Source organism: Salarias fasciatus, chromosome 5 (assembly GCF_902148845.1).
Source record: "Salarias fasciatus chromosome 5, fSalaFa1.1, whole genome shotgun sequence".
Classification (NCBI taxonomy): Eukaryota; Metazoa; Chordata; class Actinopteri; order Blenniiformes; family Blenniidae; genus Salarias; species Salarias fasciatus.
Genome location: NC_043749.1, coordinates 1,791,763 through 1,814,006, shown reverse-complemented (window position 1 = coordinate 1,814,006; position 22,244 = coordinate 1,791,763). Strand labels below are relative to the sequence as shown.

Sequence of the window (22,244 nt, the reverse complement as noted above, 5' to 3'; positions counted from 1 at the left end):
TTTCTTTTCCACGTGGGAAACTGGAAAAAACGGAGCTTGCCTTCTGTCCTGCTCCCATTCCGTCGATGCGACTTATTATGGCAGCCTGTCACGCAACACGATCTTCCCATTTCTGAGAAATAATGCCGCACTCAAGACGTGAATCACAGAGTGAGACCGTGGCCTGTGAAATGGCGATTCAATCCCACAATGCAACAGAGTGACTTCACCTGAAAAGGACCGATTCACAAATTCTCCGTGAACGTACGTAGAGCATTGGCATAGCAGAGTAACGTAAAAAAGGCAGCGGAGCGATCTGCCTTTTTGCGTAAATGGTTTTTAGATGGTGAAACTGACTGCGCCTGCGCGAAAACAAATCATTGCGACGAGGGCTGTGTTCGAAACCGCATACTGCCTACTACATCCTTCCATACTCATACTATCCATCCTGCATCCTGCTTACTCAGTCCATCAAGCAGTATGCAAAGCGTTTACACTACAGCATACTACATAATAACCCATAATGCATTGCACTCCTCCCCGAGCCGAAATCGACCTGCTAAAGCTGATTTCACTTTAGCTCTAAACTCTTCAAATGTACAACTTCATCACAATTTTTTTTAAAATTAGGCGACAAAGTGGTCGTTTAGAGGCCGACTATGTCGTTTATTTGTCCAAATACCAACCGTTTATGATTTTGTTCGGACGAATTCGGCGATATGTGAGCCAGCCGCAGTGAGCGGCTCCAGCACGGAGGTGTCAGAGAAGCAGAGGAGCAGGCAGAGAAGCAGAGCACACACAAACCCCGGACCCGCCACGGGGGGCCCCCCGCCCGGCACGGCGCTCTGCGCCGTGGCAGTTGGGTCCCCCAACCCGGCGGCCCAGCCTCCAGGCTCGGTCGGGCTTTGGCGGCGGGCGACCATGGATCACGCCGCCGGCCGCCACCGCCACTCCGACCGGCTCCCCGTCGACCCGCTCGGCAGCGGGACCGAGAAGCGCGGTCTCACCCAGCGGTCCTATGGAGCGGGCCCGCCCTGGGCATTGTACCGAGTCGGTTCCGGAGGTCCGGCGGCGGACCCCCGGGCCCCTCGGTGCGGCGCGGCACCCCAGCGGCGGGCCCGCCGGCGAGCGCAGAGTTTCTCACACCCTCCGGGGCCGGACCCAGACCGCGGGGCCAGCCCCCCCGATCACACCCGCCGGCTGCCAGGCAGCGCAAGCTCTGTCTGGCGCAACCGCTGTCCGTCGCGTTGCATCTTGGACAATTTCAGTATGAGTAGTGAACACACGATGTCTACTCAACATTTCTGGCGAATGCAGTATGCATCCGGGAACTTCTCACATACTCAAAATCGCATACTGCCAGTGTAAACACACTGCATACTCAATAAGTTAGTATGAGTAGTAGGTAAGTATGCGGTTTCGAACACAGCCGAGATGACAGATAAAGGCAGAGCAGCGCTGTGCCTTCCGGAGAGGGTGTGGCCTTCACTGTAATACAGCGCAAGGGTAAGTTACTTGTGCAGCTTCTCTGCTTGGCCAGGAGGAGTCTGTGTTGAGTCATTTTTACTGGGCTGTGAAAAACACTAGATGCTGTCACTTTCAAACCGAAAGGTACTATATATAGTACTGTATCGGACATTAAAATGTGAAAAATTATATATAAAATAATAATAAAGCAACTGAAAAAAATAGAAAAACTTATTACTAAAATGGAATGATTTCATTTATTCTGATCACGTCACTGTCTGCAGCAACACAAAAGACAAACAGACAGACACACAGCAACAGGACAGCAAACAGTCAGACATACAAATGGGGGAGGTCACACTGGAGTGGGCCTGGGCCTGCAGGTCCGAGAAAAAGTATTTTGCCGCCTTGCTGACGCATCACCCACCTTAAACTTGGCAAAATGCGAGATTGGAAAGGCTACAAGTTCCCTATCGAGGCCGGCAGGTGGGTCAAGGTCAGGTGCGACCCCTGGCAGCCAAAATAGCTGCCATTGAGGAATTACCCATTCCCTCCACCCGTAGGTCCCTGAGAGGTTTCCTAGGTATGGCTGGATATTAAAGGAAATTTTGCAGAAACTTTTCTTCAGTTGTGCAGCCTCTGATCAACCTTCTCAGTCCCACGGTTGACTTTGTGTGGACCCAAGAGTGCCAGCATGCATTTGATAGGATCAGTGCTCTCTTCAGTCACGCTTCTGTGCTTGCTGCTCCTGATGTTGCTCGTCCGTTTAAAGCTAGGGTTGGCGATTTGAATGAGATACATTTTTTTAAATACTGGTTAAAATGATCTTTATGACCCGATGGGAAACAATTCAGAGCGTGTTCTTAAAGTAGTTTGGAAAATATCCGCTATCTACAGCAGGAGTAAAACGGGAAAAACAGCAACCAATCGTCTTGACGGGACACCTTTTTTTAAACCAATCAAATCCCTTCGCCGTTCGACCTGCCCCCTGCGCGTACATGTCAATGGCGTGCACTGACCCTGATTCAGTGTGCGCGTAGAAGGACGGAGCGTCGTTGCAGAATGGCGGAGAAGAATGTTTGGGGCTTTACTTACCGGTGAGTGCGCCATAACTTGGCATAGTGTAAATAAAGAAAAACGAAGAAACGAAGCGCTGAGGACAGGTTACGCCAGGAACGCACTGGACGCGGAAGTGCGCGCGCGCGGAACGTCTCTGCGTCTCCGCTCCCAACGGAGCTCCTCCAATGGGGTGGGAGCTGGGCGGAGCCTTGGGAGATGCTACATTCGTGCTACATGCTAGTTTTCCAAGATCGCCAACCCTAGCTTTAAGGTCGACGCAAGTGCCGTTGGATCCGGGCCGTCCTGCTCCTGGAGGATGCCAGTGGAGTTGATCATCCGGTGTGCTACTTTTCAAGAAAGTTCAACAGGCACCAGGTAAATTACTCCACCATTGAAAAGGAGGCCCTTGCTCTGCTGTTGGCACTACATCATTTTGAGGTGTATGTTGGGTCCAGTCCCTTGCCAGTTGTCGTTAAGGATGCACATGGTTAACCGTTTAACCGTTAACCGATAACAGGAACTTTGACTGATTAATACTATCATTTTTTTTTTTTTTTTGTTAAGCTCCAGCTGGAGCGGAGCTCTCCACAGAGCCTGTGCATCTTCCTGCACGCTGGCATTATATTACAGATATCAACGACAGCGCTGCAGATGACACCTAAATCACTGATTAATTCCAGTAGCCTTCATGTTGTACAGTAGGGGAGGGTGTGTATCTTTGTGTGCATTTACGCATGTGGCACAAAACCGGCTTTACATTCAATATTAATTTTTATCTCCGTACTCGCCGCGGGTCGTCCAGATTTACAGTGAAATGGTTCGGTATGAAGCCACATCACCCAGATAAACATTAAGCTCCATCAGAACTGTTTAAAAATCGGATTTCAGAAGCTAAAACTTTATTTTGGAAATTAATCAGAACACAAATCACCAGCACGCTCGCCCTCGACATCATTTAAAAAGCAATAGGAGATGATTAAAGCCTATCGTGCTAATTATATATAAATCTTGTAGCTGTTTTTACATTTTAGATGAGTATTTGCTGTCATTGTAAATCTGCAGTTAAGCACCGGACTGCGCCGAGTCAGTCACTCACTCGGAGTTACGCACATTTCCGTGTCAGAATAGCGGTATTTCGGAATGGTGATATATCGAAATGGTGGTGTGTCAGAATGTCGGAAAGTCGGAGTGGCAGCATGTAACCACTCAACAGGGCATTTAAAGGCTCGTCCATGCTTCCAACATCCGCGTCCGCTTTGGAGCCTCGGCGCTCCACCGATGTGCACGTGCTTTCTCCCGTGCTGCATTCTGGGCTCAGCTGTGCGCGTTCCATGCAGGCGCACTGATCCACACATCCTCATGAAGCTTTTCCAGCACTACAGACTGTTTATCTGCTCCTTTATTACAGATTATTTAGGGAAAACTGAGCGCATACATTGTCAGTACGTTATCATTTAATATTGAAGTTAATTAGCCTTTTTTTACGTCTGAATTGCGGGGCGGTGCCCAAGCGATTAGACACTTTCACTTCTGTCGGCAAAACTTCTCCTCCCTCCAGACAGAGTCTGCTGTCTCCGTCCACGAGTTTTTCACTCTGGCTGTCTCTGTGTCGAGCCATCAGGCTGTAGCTCTGTCTGCCATCACTTTTACTGTCTTGTTTTGTTTGCTGTGGTGCTGTGGCGCATGCGTATACCGGCGCGACCTGCGCGCAATGCGGTCACAAATTCTGGCTGCTGCGCGGACGTCCGCAGATCGGTCTGCGCAGACCAATGCGCAATGCACAACCACGCGGACATGTGAAGCATGGATGGGCCTTAAATCCTATCGGTTAACGGTCATTAACCAGTTAAAGGGCATCAGTTATCGGTCATAGAAAAAATTTAAAATGTGCATCCCCAGTTGTCGTCTTCACAGATCATGACCCACTCAGGTTCCTTGCGCGCATGTACAACCATAACCAATGGCTGATGCTCTCGGCACTGATTGTGCAGGATGTCAACCGAGTAATACGGCACAAAAGAGGTAAAAAAAATGTTTTGGCTGATGCCCTATCCAGGCTTTGAAGAAAAAAAAAACACTCTGCGTTGTGATTGTTCTTTTTTTTGTGTGTGTGTGTAACAACCAGTGGTTGTTAATTCAAGGGGAGGGGTGTTACGGCTGCTGCCGTTATGGTTGTGTGTGTGTGTGTGTGTGTGTGTGTGTGTGTGTGTGTGTGTGTGGTGTGTGTGTGTGTGTGTGTGTGTGTGTGTGTGTGTGTGTGTGTGTGTGTGTGTGTGTGTGTGTGTGTGTGTATGTGTGGCTGGGATCTCTCCCTCTGTTGCACCTACAGGTTGTCCAGGACTGGATTACTGACTGGAGCACCAGAGCATTGGGGAAGACACGGCAGCCTGCAGTCACAAGCGGCCACGGCAGGAGCCTCCCCTTCAAAAGACTGGTGGGAGGATCATTCTGGGAGCGGCTGTGTCTGAGCAGTAGCCTGTTGTTCCCCACTCGTCTGGCTCGGCGTTAGTGATTACTTGCTTGGTTCTGTGAGCTGAACTGGATTGTATTAGAATAGCCGGTGGTTTTGTGTTGTTTTGGTTAATTATAGGGATCATTTTTGGGTGTAGTCTTGTGTTTCTTCGTTTTGTGTTATTTTTGATTTATGGTGTTCCTCAGTTTGCTATGTAATCCTTTTTTGTAAAACACCTCTTTCACCTGTAACATCTGGGTTTTATGTTGCTTCCAGTCCTCCTTTAAGAGAAACGGACGTAACAATCATCCAGCCACTGTCCCAAAGATTTACCAGCTTAAACAGAACTGCAAAGATGTTTAAGGCAATTCAACCCAACACTCTGCAGCAAGCACAGGAGAATGCTCATGTCCGAGCTGCCCAGCAGATCAGGACTTTGGCCATAGCTTCCCTGGCCAGCTGCTTTTTTTTCGAGCCTGCTTCAAGGACCAGATCGCAAATCAAAATTGTGAGTCACCCAGCAATAGCGTCAACTGCTGATGAGGTTTACTCATCCTTCTTTTATTTTTGATTATCCCAGTCACTGCTGCAACTTTGTAACTTTGCAATTTTGTCCACTAAAAATGAGTCAGCCAGGGTGATGGGCATACAGTGCATTTTGGCCGACTTTGCTGAGCACCATGCATATGTGTGCACTCATAATGTTGGTGAGTCGATCTATTTTATATGGAATTTGTATTAACTTAACTTGTGAGCTGCAGTGATTTTATAAAATGTTAACATATTTGTGTACTGTGCTTTCAGGTGATTGATGTTGCTGTCCATGGTGCTGACCTGTGTTGGTACATCAGGCTGTTTGATTGTTTTCAAAATGATGTGGTCGCTGTCCGTGGTGCTGAACTCTTCTGCGAAATGATTTCAGTGATGTGTCAAAAGTAGTTGGCTAGTAATGCTTGTGTGGTGAAAAAGCCTTTAGAACTGATTTTTAACACACTGCTTCACATATTTCTCACATCTGGTTCAATCTATCTATCTATCTATCTGTCAGAAGAAGAAGAAGAAGAAGAAGAAGAAGAAGTAGAAGCAAGTAACCAATTGTTGGAGCATTTACTAATAACATTTCTTTGACAACAGTATCAAGTGACTTTGAGAAAGAAATGTAAATTACACACAACATGCACAAAATGAATCTCACCTTTGAATTTTACCTTGAACTGAAAGTGCTCTATATGTCTCTCACAAGTGCGAAGAATCTATAACATTGTTGAGTAGTAGTCAGGATTTGTTTCATTGTTTTCTGTTTGAATGTAGAACAACTAATGCTTAACAGCGTATAGTTCTTATAAAGTGTGACCAGAATTTTAAATTACACTGCAGTTTCACAGAATATTCATAAACCTGATATCAATGGGGAAAAGACAGAAATTTCAACATCATTACCTTAAATAACAATCAGTATGTATATTGATGATGTGGTTTTGAACTTTATACAATTCACACTCATTGATCTGAGGTTCAGTTACCATTTGGAGTTTTGCTCACACTTCAGAGCAACTAATTTAATTTTAACACAATTATCTAAATCAGCATTTATTGGTATCAAGAAAAGTGAAGGACATTTGTTCATCTTGAATGAAGGACACAGCTTCCTCTGACTGACTGTGTGTTTTGAGTCTGTCTGATATGAAAGTAATTCAACAACAAGAGGTGGAACACTGAGAATATCTATCAAGTGACATTTCTGCTCCAAACAAGGTGTTATGATGATTTGATTGCTGGAAAAAACTCATCCAAGACCAAAGAGTTGACATGAAAAGAGTGTTTATTTTGTCAAAGCTGGAAGAAAATCATGATGTAAGAAGATGAATATTGATGAAGAGAGTTTGGTTTGATGATTGAAGAAAGTGAAAGAGAGTGAATGACAGAGGTGAGATGAGTGTGAGAGTCAAAGCAGTGTGAGAGTCCCAGTGAGTCCGGTCAGGACTGGGAACACTGGTCTCTCCTCAGTGTCTCTCTGAGGGGAGTCTGGGAGCCCTGGGTGGCCTCACAGGTCACAGAGCCCACCTTCCTCCACTGGTCTGCAGGGAGCCTCAGGGTGCTGCTCCAGCTGTAGAGGCCGTCCTTCTGCAGCACCCCGGGGCTCCTGCTCTCCTCCCAGCTGCTGCTGCTGCTGCTGTCCTCCACCTTCCAGCTCAGACTCCAGCCTGAGGGGAAGCCCTTGTTGGCCAGGCACATGAGCGTGGCCTTCCCCTGCTGCAGCTCCTCTCTGGAGGGGGGCAGCACCGTCAGGGTGGGGGGCCTGTCACCTAGGAGACAGCAATCAGATGAGAGGACAGGGAGCAGCCAGCTGTCAATCAAACAGCACACACCTGGACAGCTTCAGTGGGACACACATCATTTTGTCCTTCAACAAGTTGCTGCCAGATGCTTTTTCTGCTCCAGCAGTCACTCACTCACACATTGTTTCACTTCCCTTGAAGAAGCCTCTCATGCACATCAGCACAGAGAGAATCATCCAACAGTTTGACCTGAAACACCTCAAACTACACTGGAAGGAACACAAGCACATGTCTCAACCTTTACTGGCAAAGATTTGCATCAACGTGATCAGAAAGTTACACTTTATGACTTATGAGAGGAAATTTTAACAACATGAGCTTCACATCACGATTCATGCTTCAATTTAATTGAGAGCAAAATTTGAAACAGCAGTCGATAAAATGTTGTGTGTGTTATAGTTTATAGTTCATTTTCAAACACATTTATCAGCAATATTTCTATTTAACAATAAAGTAACCTGAACATTAAATGAGTAACAGAGACAAAATGCAGAAACATTGTATAGCACCAAGAATTAATCCAGCTTTGATAAAGAGACTCTCAATAAAACTAGAAGAATAAAGCCTGCACACATTACAACACAAACACATTTCAAACAGTGAACATGTAAACTGACATTCAACATGAGACTGGTAGAGTTAAAACAGTGTGTTACGCAGCCATCAGTCTCTGACTGAGAAAATTTTAAGAGTCACAATATAAATTTTGTGACAAATAACCCTGATGACATTTAATCCAGCACAAATTTCAAAATAACATGTTTACCTGGAACAGATCTGAGCAATACCACACGAAATCAGGGAGGATTCAAACTTCATCAGTAAAATAATTATCATGACAAAACATAAAAACATCTTTCAAATCATGCAAAACAAGGTTTAATGTCAACATTTGATATATTTATCTGTCAGTATTAAAAGTAGAATCAACTTACTTCCAACATCCAGTCTGGTTCCTCCACCGAACGTGTACCACAGTGATACAAACTCATTGAGCCGCTGTACAAAAACCTCTGACTGTAGAGAGACACCACTCTCTGACTGTGAAACAAACAACCTCTGCAGAACTACTTTTACGTCCTGATTGAAACTCAACAGACCAATTCTTTTACTGACTTTGTGCAATTTTGTATGTATATTTAGACAGAAGTTTTCAAAATGTATTTTGTATTTTGTAAAATAATTTTATTGGAATGTATTTCAATAGAAATTTGACATTTTTAGACACACGTCATGATTTTAATATTATATTTATCAAAATAGAAAACCAATCACCTTAATATTCCCACAAAAATTGGAGTCCAGAGTGAAAATGATTGATTAAAGTGATCCAAGTCCCTGCTGGAGTCAGTCAGAGCATTTCCATAGAGAGCCACTTTGCATCAGCAGCACCATGCTCCAGTGCTCTGGGAGAGTTTATAGTCCTGACAGTTGAAGACTGGATGACTGACAGCTGTCCTTCAGGACAACAGAAGACAGAGAAATCCTCCTCATCACAAACATGAGTGTGATCTGCGTCCTCATCTGGACTCTCCTCTGCTGCTGCTTCACAGGTAAAGTCCAGAGAATCCAACTCCTCTCCTCTATGAACATCCGTCCCTCTGAAATGAAGCCCACAAAACCATGAGGCTGCTTTCTCTTTCTGTCTGTGTCTCCTCAGAGTCCAGAGGCCAGGTCACAGTGACTCAGTCTGCAGCAGTCAGCTCTGCTGTGGGACAAACCGTCACCATCACATGTAGGACCAGTCAGAATGTTTATGTCTATGACAACACTAAGCACGATTTAGCCTGGTACCAACAGAAAGATGGACAACCTCCTAAAAGGCTCATTTACTGGAGCAACTATCGAGATTCAGGGACTCCAGATCGTTTTACAGGCAGTGGATCAAACTCTGACTTCACTCTGACCATCAGTGGAGTTCAAGCTGAAGATGCTGCAGTTTATTACTGTCAGAGTTTTCATGTTATCAACAGTCAACATGTGTTCACACAGTGAAAAACCGTCGTACAAAAACCTCCCTCACTGAACAGAAACTGAACTAACTGCTGCTCACCGATGCACTTCACCGAACACACACACACACACACACACACACACACACACACACACACACACACACACACACACACACACACGCACGGTCTTGTATTTCTATCCTCCATTGACTCCCATTCATGTCTAGCCCCTAACCCTGACCCTTACCCTAACCCTAACCCACACCACAACAAAGCCTAACCCTAAAGAAATGTTTTTGCACTTTTACTTTTTTCAGTAACAACAACATGGTCAAGAAAACACTGTTTCTCCTACTTAGGACCGGAAAAAGGTCCCCGCAAGGCACGTCGTTCCACGTTTTGCTATCCTTGTGGGGACATTTAGCCCCAACAAGGATAGAAATACGAGAACGCACACACACACACACACACACACACACACACACAAACACACAAACACACACACACACACACACACACACACACACACACACACACACACAGTATTCAACCCACACTGTAAAAATTGAAACCAGATCTGTGAAAGCTGCTTCTCTATTTTTTCATTTTTTTAAAATAAACGATAAATCATCCTGTATTTTTGGTTTTGTTGTTGTTGCATCAATACTTCATAATCTTCAGAAATACAATTAAAACCTTTGAAAAGGTATGATCTTAATTTTGTGATATAATATATAAATGCAGACAGATTGATTGATTTATTACTTGATTTACAACAAAAGAAGAATCGGTGTGTTCCAGCAGTATGAATAGACGACTGAATCAGAAACAAATAATTGAATATTATTTGGAAAATAAGAAGAGAAGCTGTTGTTGAATATACAGAAGAGTGTTTGTTGAAAAAATATCATTCGTTAAAAAGCAGAACTATGTACCTAAAGAAAAAAAATCAAATTCGTGACACACACCTACTCCGTTCAGGGTCGAAGGTCAGAGTCCATAGCAACCAGCATAGCAACCAGTGGGGTGATACTTCTGCAGAGAGAGTTGTAGGAATGCACATAGAAACAAAAAAAACTGCAGATCACATCCATAAACTGAGTGGAAACTAAGTGGAAACTAGAGAAGCGTTGTGTAAATTTCAACACAGAGATTTTTCCATTCTATATTTTTCATTGTGGTTCTTCCTTTTATCTGTTTCAAAAACTATTTCAAAGATTTTGTTCCATTTGAAAATCAAACTGAAGTCATTGTTCAATGCAGAGAACTGTATTTGTGGTCAAATGTAACTATTAAGTTGCTCAGCTGAAAAAAGAAAAAAAAAAAACTCCCTCAGTCTGTGGTGTCTGTGACATTATTTACATGGCCACTAAGGGGTGCATGCTTTTAAAACGTACCTTCTGGTCGAACTTAAGACATGAATTTATGATCACTGTGGTGGTTTGAGTTGGAGGACTTGTTGGCCTTCAAAGTTCAGAGTCAACTGGGATCGACTCCAGGAAGCCTCAACAGGAGGAAGCAGGCCAGAAGGCTAAAGGACGGATCTTTGAGGAAACTGAGAAAAACTACTTGTAACACTGAATACAAATCAGTGGAGAACATGATGAACTGAATGTGAGGCTGCAGCAGGAATTTTATCCTCATCACTACAAAAAGAATCACTGACTTTGTAGCTTCATTTGATTGGTGACAGTGTTAGGAGAGGAGACCTCCATGTTTTGCTGTTTAATCATTGTTAGCAGAAAAAAAATTGTGAGCAGGTGGAAGAACCAACTGTTTTTAGTGAATCATAAAAACTGGCTCCACGAAAGAAGTGAATAACTTCTGAATCTCTGCTGTTGCTCGTCTTTTTCATCAAAAATATTCACATCTATAGACAATTTGAGGGGCTTTTCACTACCTGTGTGTTTTAACTCTGTTTGATATGAAAGTAATTCAGCAACAAGAGGTGGAACACTGAGAATATCTATCAAGTGACATTTCTGCTCCAAACAAGGTGTTATGATGATTTGATTGCTGGAAAAAACTCATCCAAGACCAAAGAGTTGACATGAAAAGAGTGTTTATTTTGTCAGAGCTGGAAGAAAATCATATGAAAGAAGAAGATGAATATTGATGAAGAGAGTTTGGTTTGATGACAGAAGAAAGTGAAAGAGAGTGAATGACAGAGGTGAGATGAGTGTGAGAGTCAAAGCAGTGTGAGAGTCCCAGTGAGTCCGGTCAGGACTGGGAACACTGGTCTCTCCTCAGTGTCTCTCTGAGGGGAGTCTGGGAGCCCTGGGTGGCCTCACAGGTCACAGAGCCCACCTTCCTCCACTGGTCTGCAGGGAGCCTCAGGGTGCTGCTCCAGCTGTAGAGGCCGTCCTTCTGCAGCACCCCGGGGCTCCTGCTCTCCTCCCAGCTGCTGCTGCTGCTGCTGTCCTCCACCTTCCAGCTCAGACTCCAGCCTGAGGGGAAGCCCTTGTTGGCCAGGCACATGAGCGTGGCCTTCCCCTGCTGCAGCTCCTCTCTGGAGGGGGGCAGCACCGTCAGGGTGGGGGGCCTGTCACCTAGGAGACACCAATCAGATGAGAGGACAGGGAGCAGCCAGCTGTCAATCAAACAGCACACACCTGGACAGCTTCAGTGGGACACACATCATTTTGTCCTTCAACAAGTTGCTGCCAGAAGCTTTTTCTGCTCCAGCAGTCACTCACTCACACATTGTTTCACTTCCCCTTAAGAAGCCTCTCATGCACATCAGCACAGAGAGAATCATCCAACAGTTTGACCTGAAACACCTCAAACTGCACTGGAAGGAACACAAGCACATGTCTCAACCTTTACTGGCAAGATTTGCATCAACGTGATCAGAAAGTTACACTTTATAACTTATGAGAGGAAAATTTAACAACATGAGCTTCACATTACGATTAATTCTTCACTTTAATTGAGAGCAAAATATTAAACAGGAGTCGATAAAGATGTTAGTAAATTAACCTGAATATTAAATGAGTAACAGAAAGAGAATGTAGAAACATTATATAGCACTAAAAATAAATCCAGCTTTGATGAAGAGACTCTCAATAAAACTAGAAGAATAAAGCCTGCACACATTACAACACAAACACATTTCAAACAGTGGACATGTAAACTAAAACTCAGTCCAAAGACAGACCAGTTCACCAAAACTGTCAATAAATACACAGGTCAGTCTAAAAACACATTCAACATGAGACTGGTAGAGTTAAAACAGTGTGTTACACAGCCATCAGTCTCTGAATGAATACATTTATATTGTAACATCTTTTCTTATTTGTAATTTAATCGTGAAGCAATTTCAATCTGGTGTAAATTTCTAAATTAAACATTTTTCCTGGTGATAAAATCAAAGTGGAACAGATCTGAGCTCCACTACATGAAATCAATTGACATTAAAACTTGATCATCATCAGTGAAATAAAGAAAAACACATCTTTCGCATCTCAAGTCATTTAAAAAAGGTTTAATGTATGAATTTTAGATATCTGTCAGTATTAAAAGTAGAATCAACTTACTTCCAACATCCAGTCTGGTTCCTCCACCGAACGTGTACCACAGTGATACAAACTCATTGAGCCGCTGTACAAAAACCTCTGACTGTAGAGAGACACCACTCTCTGACTGTGAAACAAACAAACTCTGCAAAACTACTTTTACTTCCTGATTGACACTCATCACAGAATAATAATTCTTTTACTGACGATTTCTATTTAAAATGTATATTTAGAGATATTTTTTTTGTTAATACATTTTCTGTTTTTAAAACTGTTTCTGTTGGAATATATTTCTGTAGGAATTTGACAAAAACATGAGAAACACATGCAATGATTTTTAAATATGGTTTATCAAAAAAAGAACACTATTTTCCTGAATATTCCCTGTATGAACCTATATTCCCTATTTGACTGCAAATCGAAAATGGTTTATTAAAGTGATCCAAGTCCCTGTTGGAGTCAGTCAGAGCATTTCCATAGAGAGCCACTTTGCATCAGCAGCACCATGCTCCAGTGCTCTGGGAGAGTTTATAGTCCTGACAGTTGAAGACTGGATGACTGACAGCTGTCCTTCAGGACAACAGAAGACAGAGAAATCCTCCTCATCACAAACATGAGTGTGATCTGCGTCCTCATCTGGACTCTCCTCTGCTGCTGCTTCACAGGTAAAGTCCAGAGAATCCAACTCCTCTCCTCTATGAACATCCGTCCCTCTGAAATGAAGCCCACAAAACCATGAGGCTGCTTTCTCTTTCTGTCTGTGTCTCCTCAGAGTCCAGAGGCCAGGTCACAGTGACTCAGTCTGCAGCAGTCAGCTCTGCTGTGGGACAAACCGTCACCATCACATGTAGGACCAGTCAGGATGTCTATGTTTATGACAATACTAAGCACAATTTAGCCTGGTACCAACAGAAAGATGGACAGCCTCCTAAAAGGCTCATTTACTGGAGCAAGTATCGAGATTCAGGGACTCCAGATCGTTTTACAGGCAGTGGATCAAACTCTGACTTCACTCTGACCATCAGTGGAGTTCAAGCTGAAGATGCTGCAGTTTATTACTGTCAGAGTTATCATTATATCAACAGTCAAGATGTGTTCACACAGTGAAAAACCGTCGTACAAAAACCTCCCTCAGTCAGACTGAACAGAAACTGAACTGACTGCTGCTCACTGATACACTTCACTGAACACACACACACACACACACACACACACACACACACACACACACACACACACACACACACATACACACACACACACACACACACACACACACACACACACACACACACACACACACCAGTATTATTCTATTTAAACTGCACTCATGGATATCTTTAAATAGATCACTTCTCTGCATGTGAGGTCACAACTCACATTCAGCACATGAAAATGATTTCATTTATAACCCAGGCTGCATTTTCTGTCATTTCTCATCAGATTCTCATCATATTGATTTTCACATTAGAGAAGTACAACATACAGCAAAACAAACTAATCTGATTCACTTTAACAGCTTCTGTCATCAAATTTCTAGAACATCTACAGAGGCTGATCAAGTTTCAGATCATCGTCAGTTCAACAGAATAATTGATTAAAGTTGACTCTTTATTACTCGCTCACTCTGGTTTTTAAATGCCTGTTGTTCTTTGGCTCTGAACACATGTACAGACTCACAGCATTGAAATGAGTTTTCTCATTGTTGGAATATTCATGGGAGTGCTTTGTCTGCTGTTTTACATGCTGAATTTGGGGTTTTCCATCCATCCATCTCTCTTAATCCTGTTCAGGGTGTTGAAGCCAATCCCTGCTCACTGTGGGTGAGAACAGATCCATCGCAGAACATGTTTTATTGTCTCTAAATAAAAGTAACGATAAACTATAGTGTTTTGTTCAGGGACACACAGATGGTCATGATTTCAGGACGGTCATGTCTATTCTTGTAATCATCCTCACTGTCATTGTGTCAATAGAATAATCATAAAGAATCATTTCCTGGCAGGAATAGACTCTGCCTCTGACTTATATGATATTGAATTATATTAGCTCATTGTATTTTATTTCGGGATGCACAATTATATCAGCAAAACATCTGTGTTCCTCCATCAACACTGTGTGGAAATTTTCTCAACTATCATAAGAATGATCATAAAATAATGTTTGCATTGAAGGTTAAACCTCACTCATGTGCAGAGTTGGGGTCCGTTACTCAAAAAAGTAAAGAGTGACCCGTTACTCATTACTTTTGAAAAAAGTAGTGCCTTACACTAATTGATTACTCCATCGAAATAGTAAAGAAGTTACACTACTCGTTACTGCATAGTGCTCCACAGAGCTGTGCTCTGGTATATCCTTCCGCGGAGCACTGCCAGATCTGTGTGTATCAGAACGTTATTTTAACTGATTGAAAAGAAAACGCGTCTTTTAAAATGTTTTATAGCCATTCGGATTTACTTCACGTGCTAATACGCCATCCCCTGGACCACTGGAAGGAGGATTTTGTCCACTTTCGTAGTCCGGCTCTGATTGACTTCCAGCTTAGCTTCGAGCTAAGCTAACTACGATGCTAACAGCTGGGAACCAGCCGCTGGACCAGAGACACAAAAAAAGGTATTTATGAGCTTGTCCAACTTTGTCAATGGGTTAGGGAAAGGGCGTGGGTCCCTAATCTTCAGAGTATTCCTTTAAAAGGGGCATTTACAGTAGGAGGGAGTGCAGTGTTGTCAGTGGGGCACACATTTTTATCAGGTAACCAATTTTACTTTGACGGTTCCATCAGCCCTGACCCCGGAAGAGATAGCGAGTAGCTGCTCGTATGGCCACCGTTCCATCTACTGGTGGTAATAAAAAGAACTCCACTTAAATAATAATATTTTGGTTGCTCTATTTGCAGTCATTGTAAAAATAACGATCCCAGCGTTTCATTTGTAACGCTAGTTTAACTACCAATCCAGAAGGAGTAGCGCCGTTACACTACTCGTTCCCATCAAAAGTAATTTAACTACTTGTAACGCTCGTTACTTGTCGTTACATACCCAACTCTGCTCATGTGAGGAGAAGTTAAAACCTGCTCCTTTCAAGAACTGGAAATCCAACCAGGGTCACATCCTGCTTCTGGTCCTTGTAGCATGCAGGTACCTCCATGTCAGTGCAGTCTTCCACAGATCAGGTCATACAGATTCGGGTTTGTTAAATATGAGATCCGCAGCCCAAAACAGGCCGTCAAGAGGCTCCAATGTATGACGTTACATTCAGGGCTGAAAGTAGTTTTAAATTCTTGCCGGTACTATACAATTACACGACACCAGAGATGAGTGAAAACGGTGACATTTGAAATTGTTTGGCCCTTGCATTTACATGTAAATTCAACTACATGTAAAAAAAAAACAACTGAAAACTCTGGCCACATTGCAGATTTAGAAACACACTTCCAATGCGTTCGCATGTAAAGAGTGGGAGACCGAGATTTACAACACAGAATGTGTCTGAAGCGTCATCTGTCTACGACCCGTGTTCACAGTTTGACTGGGATGAAAATGGAAAAAGCTAAATCAGTGTTTATGTTTACATTTTTTCAAGAACTTTTTGTTTTATTGCACTTTTTCATTCACAAATGTTTTGTTATGTCGAGGAGCAGAGGAGAAAGAGTGCTCGGACACTTTGTCAAACACGCTGGCCGTCCCAAAGATGGAGGCTGTTTTGGTGAACAGTGGTGTGGGTTTGGGTGTAGGCTGGCCTCCACCTGGAGCAGAATCTGACGGTGCCATGCCACTTCTTCTCCACCTCTGCCACACATCTCTCTGTGGCTCTCTCAGTGTTTACAGCTGACCACATGCTGCTGCTCACTCCTTTTTCTGTTATGAGTGATTCCAGTGTCACCACCAGATAATATCATTTTCCTGCTTGTCTTCTCTGCCACCACTGAGCGTAAAAGTAAAGTGCTGTCAATGTGCGAAAAACTGAGTGTTCACAATGGACAATCATGAGAATAATCGCCATTAAATATTTTAATCGATTGACAGCCTTAATTTGAACACTTTTTTTCAGACATGGTTGAAAAAAATAGGCTTGTTCAGAAAAAAAAAAATCTCTCCTGAGCTGAGGTGAGACGTGCCATTGTAACACAGCCGGGGGAGGATGGTGTTTCATGTCAAGTGGTCGCCACGTTAACTGGTGACCAAGTTCCTTTCTGCCCCTTTCACACTGACATTCTGAGTTCTGAGGTCTGCAGATCACTGTGCTGGTGAACTGCAGTACACCATGGAACGAAAAGCAGTATTTCCTTTCACAACAGACTTCGGATTGTCGTGGAGGGTGAACATTTCTGATACGTGGCATGACTTATTAACATTTCACACCATCACTGACGGAGGGCACATTGATTTTTACACGACAGTCTTTTTGTGTTGAAGCACAGATATGGAGACGTTATGAAAGGCCTCATCTAAATATTCCTCACCAGTGACAACATAGAGGAGCACGATGAAGCAAGACTGCTTAAGCACGTCAGAACCAGATTTTCCTTTATTTTCTTGCTCAACATGCAAACCAAGATTCTAGAAAGTATAAATGCTGCCTCACATTCATTGCAGGATTTCCTCAAAGCATCTACTCTGCTGCAAAACACTGTTAGTGTTTTGACGGAGTTCAGGGAGAACGGTGATGAGGCCAAGTCTCATGTTCTTGCTCCAGCTACCAAACAGGGAAGTTAAATACGAGGGGGAACCGGAAAGTAACCAGACTGTGTTCATAAATTTAAAACAAGAATGATTTCAGACTCTTGGCCGTTATATGTCGCTATAGCATAGCTTTAAGCATAACTGTGAAAAATTTCACCTCCCAAAGACACACAGGCAGCTTACAGGCAGTGTTTATGTTACTGCAGTCCCGCCCCCTTCTTCGAAAAATGCGGAAATGGTCCCTCGCCTCTTAACCACGGAGCAAGAAACAGGCTGGCGTAGACATGTGCCAGGAGCTGAAAAGGCAGCTGGAGGACGATGGAGGCTGTTTGGGAAGATCAGCACTGCTGCGGCGCTCCGGGAGGCGGTCAGGCTGAAGCGGCCGGCGCTGTGGGAGACTGGGAAGTGTCTTACGCACAGGGCTCTGCGTGTAAAACAGTTCCTGATGAAAAACGGCATGGCCCTGCTGCTCCATCCGCCGTATCCCCTCGATTTAGCACCTTGCGACTTCTGTCTCTTCACAAGAATGAACACGGAACTGAAGGGGCGGAGATTTGATGACGCAGAAGAGGTGAAAAAAAAATCGAAGAAAGCTCTTAAACCTACACTAAGGGACTTTTCAACCTTAATAAAACATTTTAATATCTTTTGTGACGATGCTTCGACTTACAGCTAGTTGATGACCCCTCTGTCACGGCCTGAGGTCATCAGTATTGCTTCCACTTGGACTGAGCAGCTGTGAGGAGGGTGGTAGGAACCCTGCACACTGAAAAACTCCAAATGTGCGGACTGCTTTACGGCATGCGTCACATCATGATAGAACATTGTTTATCCATCAGATTCATGACCTCGTCGCTATCCGTCCTTCACACAGCCACTGAAAACAAATGAAGGTGAGTTCAGTCCGACAGCACGCCACCGGGAGCAGCATTTTACGACGCCACGCGCTAGTCCTCATGGGAACTGTAGTATTCGGTCAGGCAAAACACTACCGCTATTGTCCACTGGCGCCGCCAAAATCAACAAAAACTGAAAGTTCCTTGGTGTTGCTTTAAAGAGACCATTATGCAGCAGCCTGGTGACTGTATCGAGCAATGGAAATCCCGGCTGCAGCGCTGTATTCAAGCCGAAGGAGAGGACTTTGAAGGTGACAGTTTTGATTAAATGTGAAAATAAAAAAATAAAAAGTTATAACCACAGTCCGGTTTCTTTCCGGTTCCCCCTCGTACAGTTTGAGTCAACCAGGACCAGAAAAGTTAAGCGTCACTTTGAAGATGGTCGCCTCACTGATGCAGAGAATCACTTTCAGGTGAACGTTTGCAATGCCTGTCTTGACACGGTTTATGGTGTTCCTAAGTTTGCTATATAATCCTTTTTATTCATCAATCACCTCTTTCACCCGTAACATCTGGGTTTTATGTTGCCTCCAATCCTCCTTTAATAGGCAGAGCTGCTCACCGTCTCTGAATGAGGGGTATGTGTTCAAGCGAATAGCCAGAAACACACCCAGCTGCACAAGTTTCCAATGAACCCTCCAGACGATTCCAGGCCAGGGAAAATGACACACTTAGCCAGCGGGCCTCCCTGTTTCCAGCGTGCTAACGTATACGTGAGCGTACACACATGCATATCGAGAAAACAGAGCAGATCTGCTCTGAAATGAGATTTGATGTGGTACCACCTGGGATCAGAGGTGATGGGGGGGGTGAGCAGGCTGTTTGACCTGGATGGAGACGAGGCCGGGCCGCCCGGCTGCAGTCTGTGGTCACTCAGCATGACGGTTCCATCACTACTGTCATTAGGCACCAAACAAAAGGCACGTCGGGGGGCGGGGATCAGGCCTGCTCTGTCGCACCATGAACATGTAACCCTGGAGCTGGATCACCTTAATTCACACCAGCTATGAATCAATTACAGACTCAGAGAAACCATCATGGATCTATTCATCTGTCCAGGAATTCTAGAAGGTCTCAAGTCTTCACAAAGAAATCAGTCCAACAAGATCACCCGAACACCTCCTTCCCAGAGTTTCTCCCTTTCAGAGCTACGAGAAGGAAGAGATAATCAACAATCACCACAGCTGAATTGAACTATCCCTCCCCACATTCCTCTCCCCAGGCTGCCCAGACCCTCTCTCTGCCCTGCATTCCAGCTCAGCCACACGAATGCAAAACCTCTTCTATTAAGAGCCGCGGACGTAACATAATTGGGGGCTCGTCCGAGAATTGAACCCGGGACCTCTCACACCCGAAGTGAGAAACATGCTCCTTGACCAAATCCCTCCACTCCTGATCAGTTTATACAGTACACCGTTATGGCATTTAGCATGTGTAATGCACCAGCGACTTTCCAACGGCTCGTTAATATCGTTCTAGAGGGGATTAATAACTGTCTGTAATAATGCCTATAGTGAAGAAAATTTTTGTGTGTTTGATGTATGTGATGGTCAGTGTTGTCACTAACGCACTACTAATTAACGGGTTATTTACATCTGATTACTTTCTCTCACTAACGAGCAGTCTAACGCGTTCATCTTTCCAAACCAGTAATCTGATTAAAGTTAGTTTCCTAAGTGACTGTGTGTTACTGCCTCATAATATATGTATAAGTGAATTTCTAAGAGAAAATTTTTCTCTTGCATTTGGGAGTGACGTCGCATGTCATGTTTTCCCAGGGGAGGACAAAACGCCGGGTCATGTATTCACGACTAATTCATTTATTTAACCCGTTCGGCCCAACAGACCAACAGCTGTGCACGACTTCACCAAATGTAAAAAGTAACTAAAGTGCTGCATGGATTTTTTTCTTTCAATTGTGTCTCAAACCAGAAGCCTTAATCTCACTAACTGAATGCTTCAGCTGCACTTTGACGACCGAGTGTTTGTTTTAAACTTTAAAACTACAACAACTTTAAAATCCAGATGCAACGATTCGACATGCCCCCCTCATCCGCACCTCTCTACACAAAACGCAACAGAACGCAAGATCCGTCTGCCCCACCCCAACATATTGGATATCAAATGAAACTAGAAAATCTACACTTTAAGATGATACCAGGCAGGATATTCTCTGAGCCGACCAGCTCCCGTCAGTGGCAAAACAAACCCAAAACCGATCTTCACATTTCACAGCCAGCACCTCAGATCGCATGTTTCTCACACATTTCTTCAACAAATCTCAAAGCTATTCACAACAAACACAACATGTTTTATTTCCTTTCCGTTTTGTGGTCATTTTCCATCTATCTGCGCTCTTCTCTGACCAAAACTAACGTCATAACCCTCTGGAGTAGTGAAAGAGCGTCATGCACCTCAATTAGATGTGCTGCCCCTTGTGGCCATCTTGTGGGCCTGTCGTTAATTTTGGGAGTTTAAATAAAATTTGTTGACGTTCTACGTCTCGCAAGCTTTCAAACGATATGTTACACGTGACTGAGGCATCATCCAGCTGGGAGACATCTTTGAGCATAACCGCACAGTGCTGTTAGAAAGAGGCATGCGAATGGCAAATAGTTACTATTTCTGTGATATTTGGCAATTTTTTTTTTATTATGAAACATGCACATTTATCTTCATTGTGCGTTTCTACAGCACATTGCACATTGTTTTTGTTTTTTCCTTGATGTGAATTTTGCAGATATTATTGTTTACATATTGCAAAGGGGATGTTTTTGTTTTCCTGTGATATAATTGGCTATTTCTGTATTGATATGCTTGTGGTGTTATGCATCAGCAGGGTTGGGAGGGTTACTTTTAAATTGTAATCCAGTACAATTACAAGTTACTTGTCAAAAAATGTAATCAGTAACTTACTCTAATTACTTCAATTAAAAAGTAACGTACCAGATTACTTTTAGTTACTGTAAGATCACTTCAACAGCAAACATAAAAAATAAAGACAAATACAATGTGTCGTCCTCACAGTGTATTGACAACTCTACACAGAAAACACTAAATGCTCCGAGTGTTCTGAACTCTGCTGAACTCTGTGTGTTCAGCTCCAATTAATACCAACAACATGACATCCTCTAAACCTACTGAGAATCTGATTTTCTTTCTTTCTGACTCAGGATCAGAACCGTTCAGACTGTGTTTCTCCAGTAGCTCTACAGTCCAGCAGCAGCACCACGAGCCACATTGACAGTGTTAACACACATTTATATTATATACTCAGTCTGCTGTGTAGCTGTACTGCTGCAGTGAGGAGCAGTGCTTTGTGTTCAAGTATGCCATGCAGAGTATTTTTTCAAGAGTTCAGAGTTGATTCATTCCTCAGTGACAGAAGGAAACATCCAGTCTCCAATAAATCCTCCATCCAGGCTGAAGATATTATTGCCTCCATCAGATTCTTCTGAGTTCAGCCTGGTGAGGCTGTGGTTCTCAGCAGCAGGTTACTGACAGGTTAGCAGGCTAAGAACACTTTAGCTTCACTGTGAGTTCAGGTGTGTTTCATACCTGCAGATGTGTCTTCAGGTTTGATGAGTCCCTGGATGTTGAGAGCATTTTCACAGCTGGAGGCAGAATTTGCGTTGTACAGAGAAGTTCTGGGCCTCATCTGACTTAAATACAAAATGTCTACGTTTCCAGCCAAAGAATGAGTTTCTCTCCCTGGGAACAGCCATGAATCCAGCAGCAGGTGGTAAAATCCGTGGCAACGCAGGTTGTTTATTCACGGTTAAACATATCAGTAGAGCAGGAGACTGCTCCAAGACAGCGGTCGATGCGGCGTCTATCATTTATATATGTACGGTGTCTATTGTTTATAGATCTACAATATGGCGGTTTGTGCCGTAAAGT

The 22,244-nt window shown here is 43.6% G+C and overlaps 2 gene segments (V, D, J or C); both read right to left on the bottom strand.

Moving 5' to 3' along the window:
- Positions 1–6,785: 6,785 nt before the first annotated feature.
- LOC115389312 (Ig kappa-b4 chain C region-like) lies at positions 6,786–8,469 on the bottom strand (the record flags this gene model as incomplete). The annotated part of the segment is given in 2 exon segments: positions 6,786–7,263; positions 8,232–8,469. Coding segments are annotated over 2 exon segments (567 nt in total), but the record flags the coding sequence as incomplete, so codon positions are not given.
- Positions 8,470–11,319: 2,850 nt separating this feature from the next.
- Positions 11,320–12,962, bottom strand: LOC115389300 (Ig kappa-b4 chain C region-like). The segment is given in 2 exon segments: positions 11,320–11,800; positions 12,788–12,962. Coding segments are annotated over 2 exon segments (489 nt in total).
- Between the last annotated feature and the right edge of the window lie 9,282 nt (positions 12,963–22,244).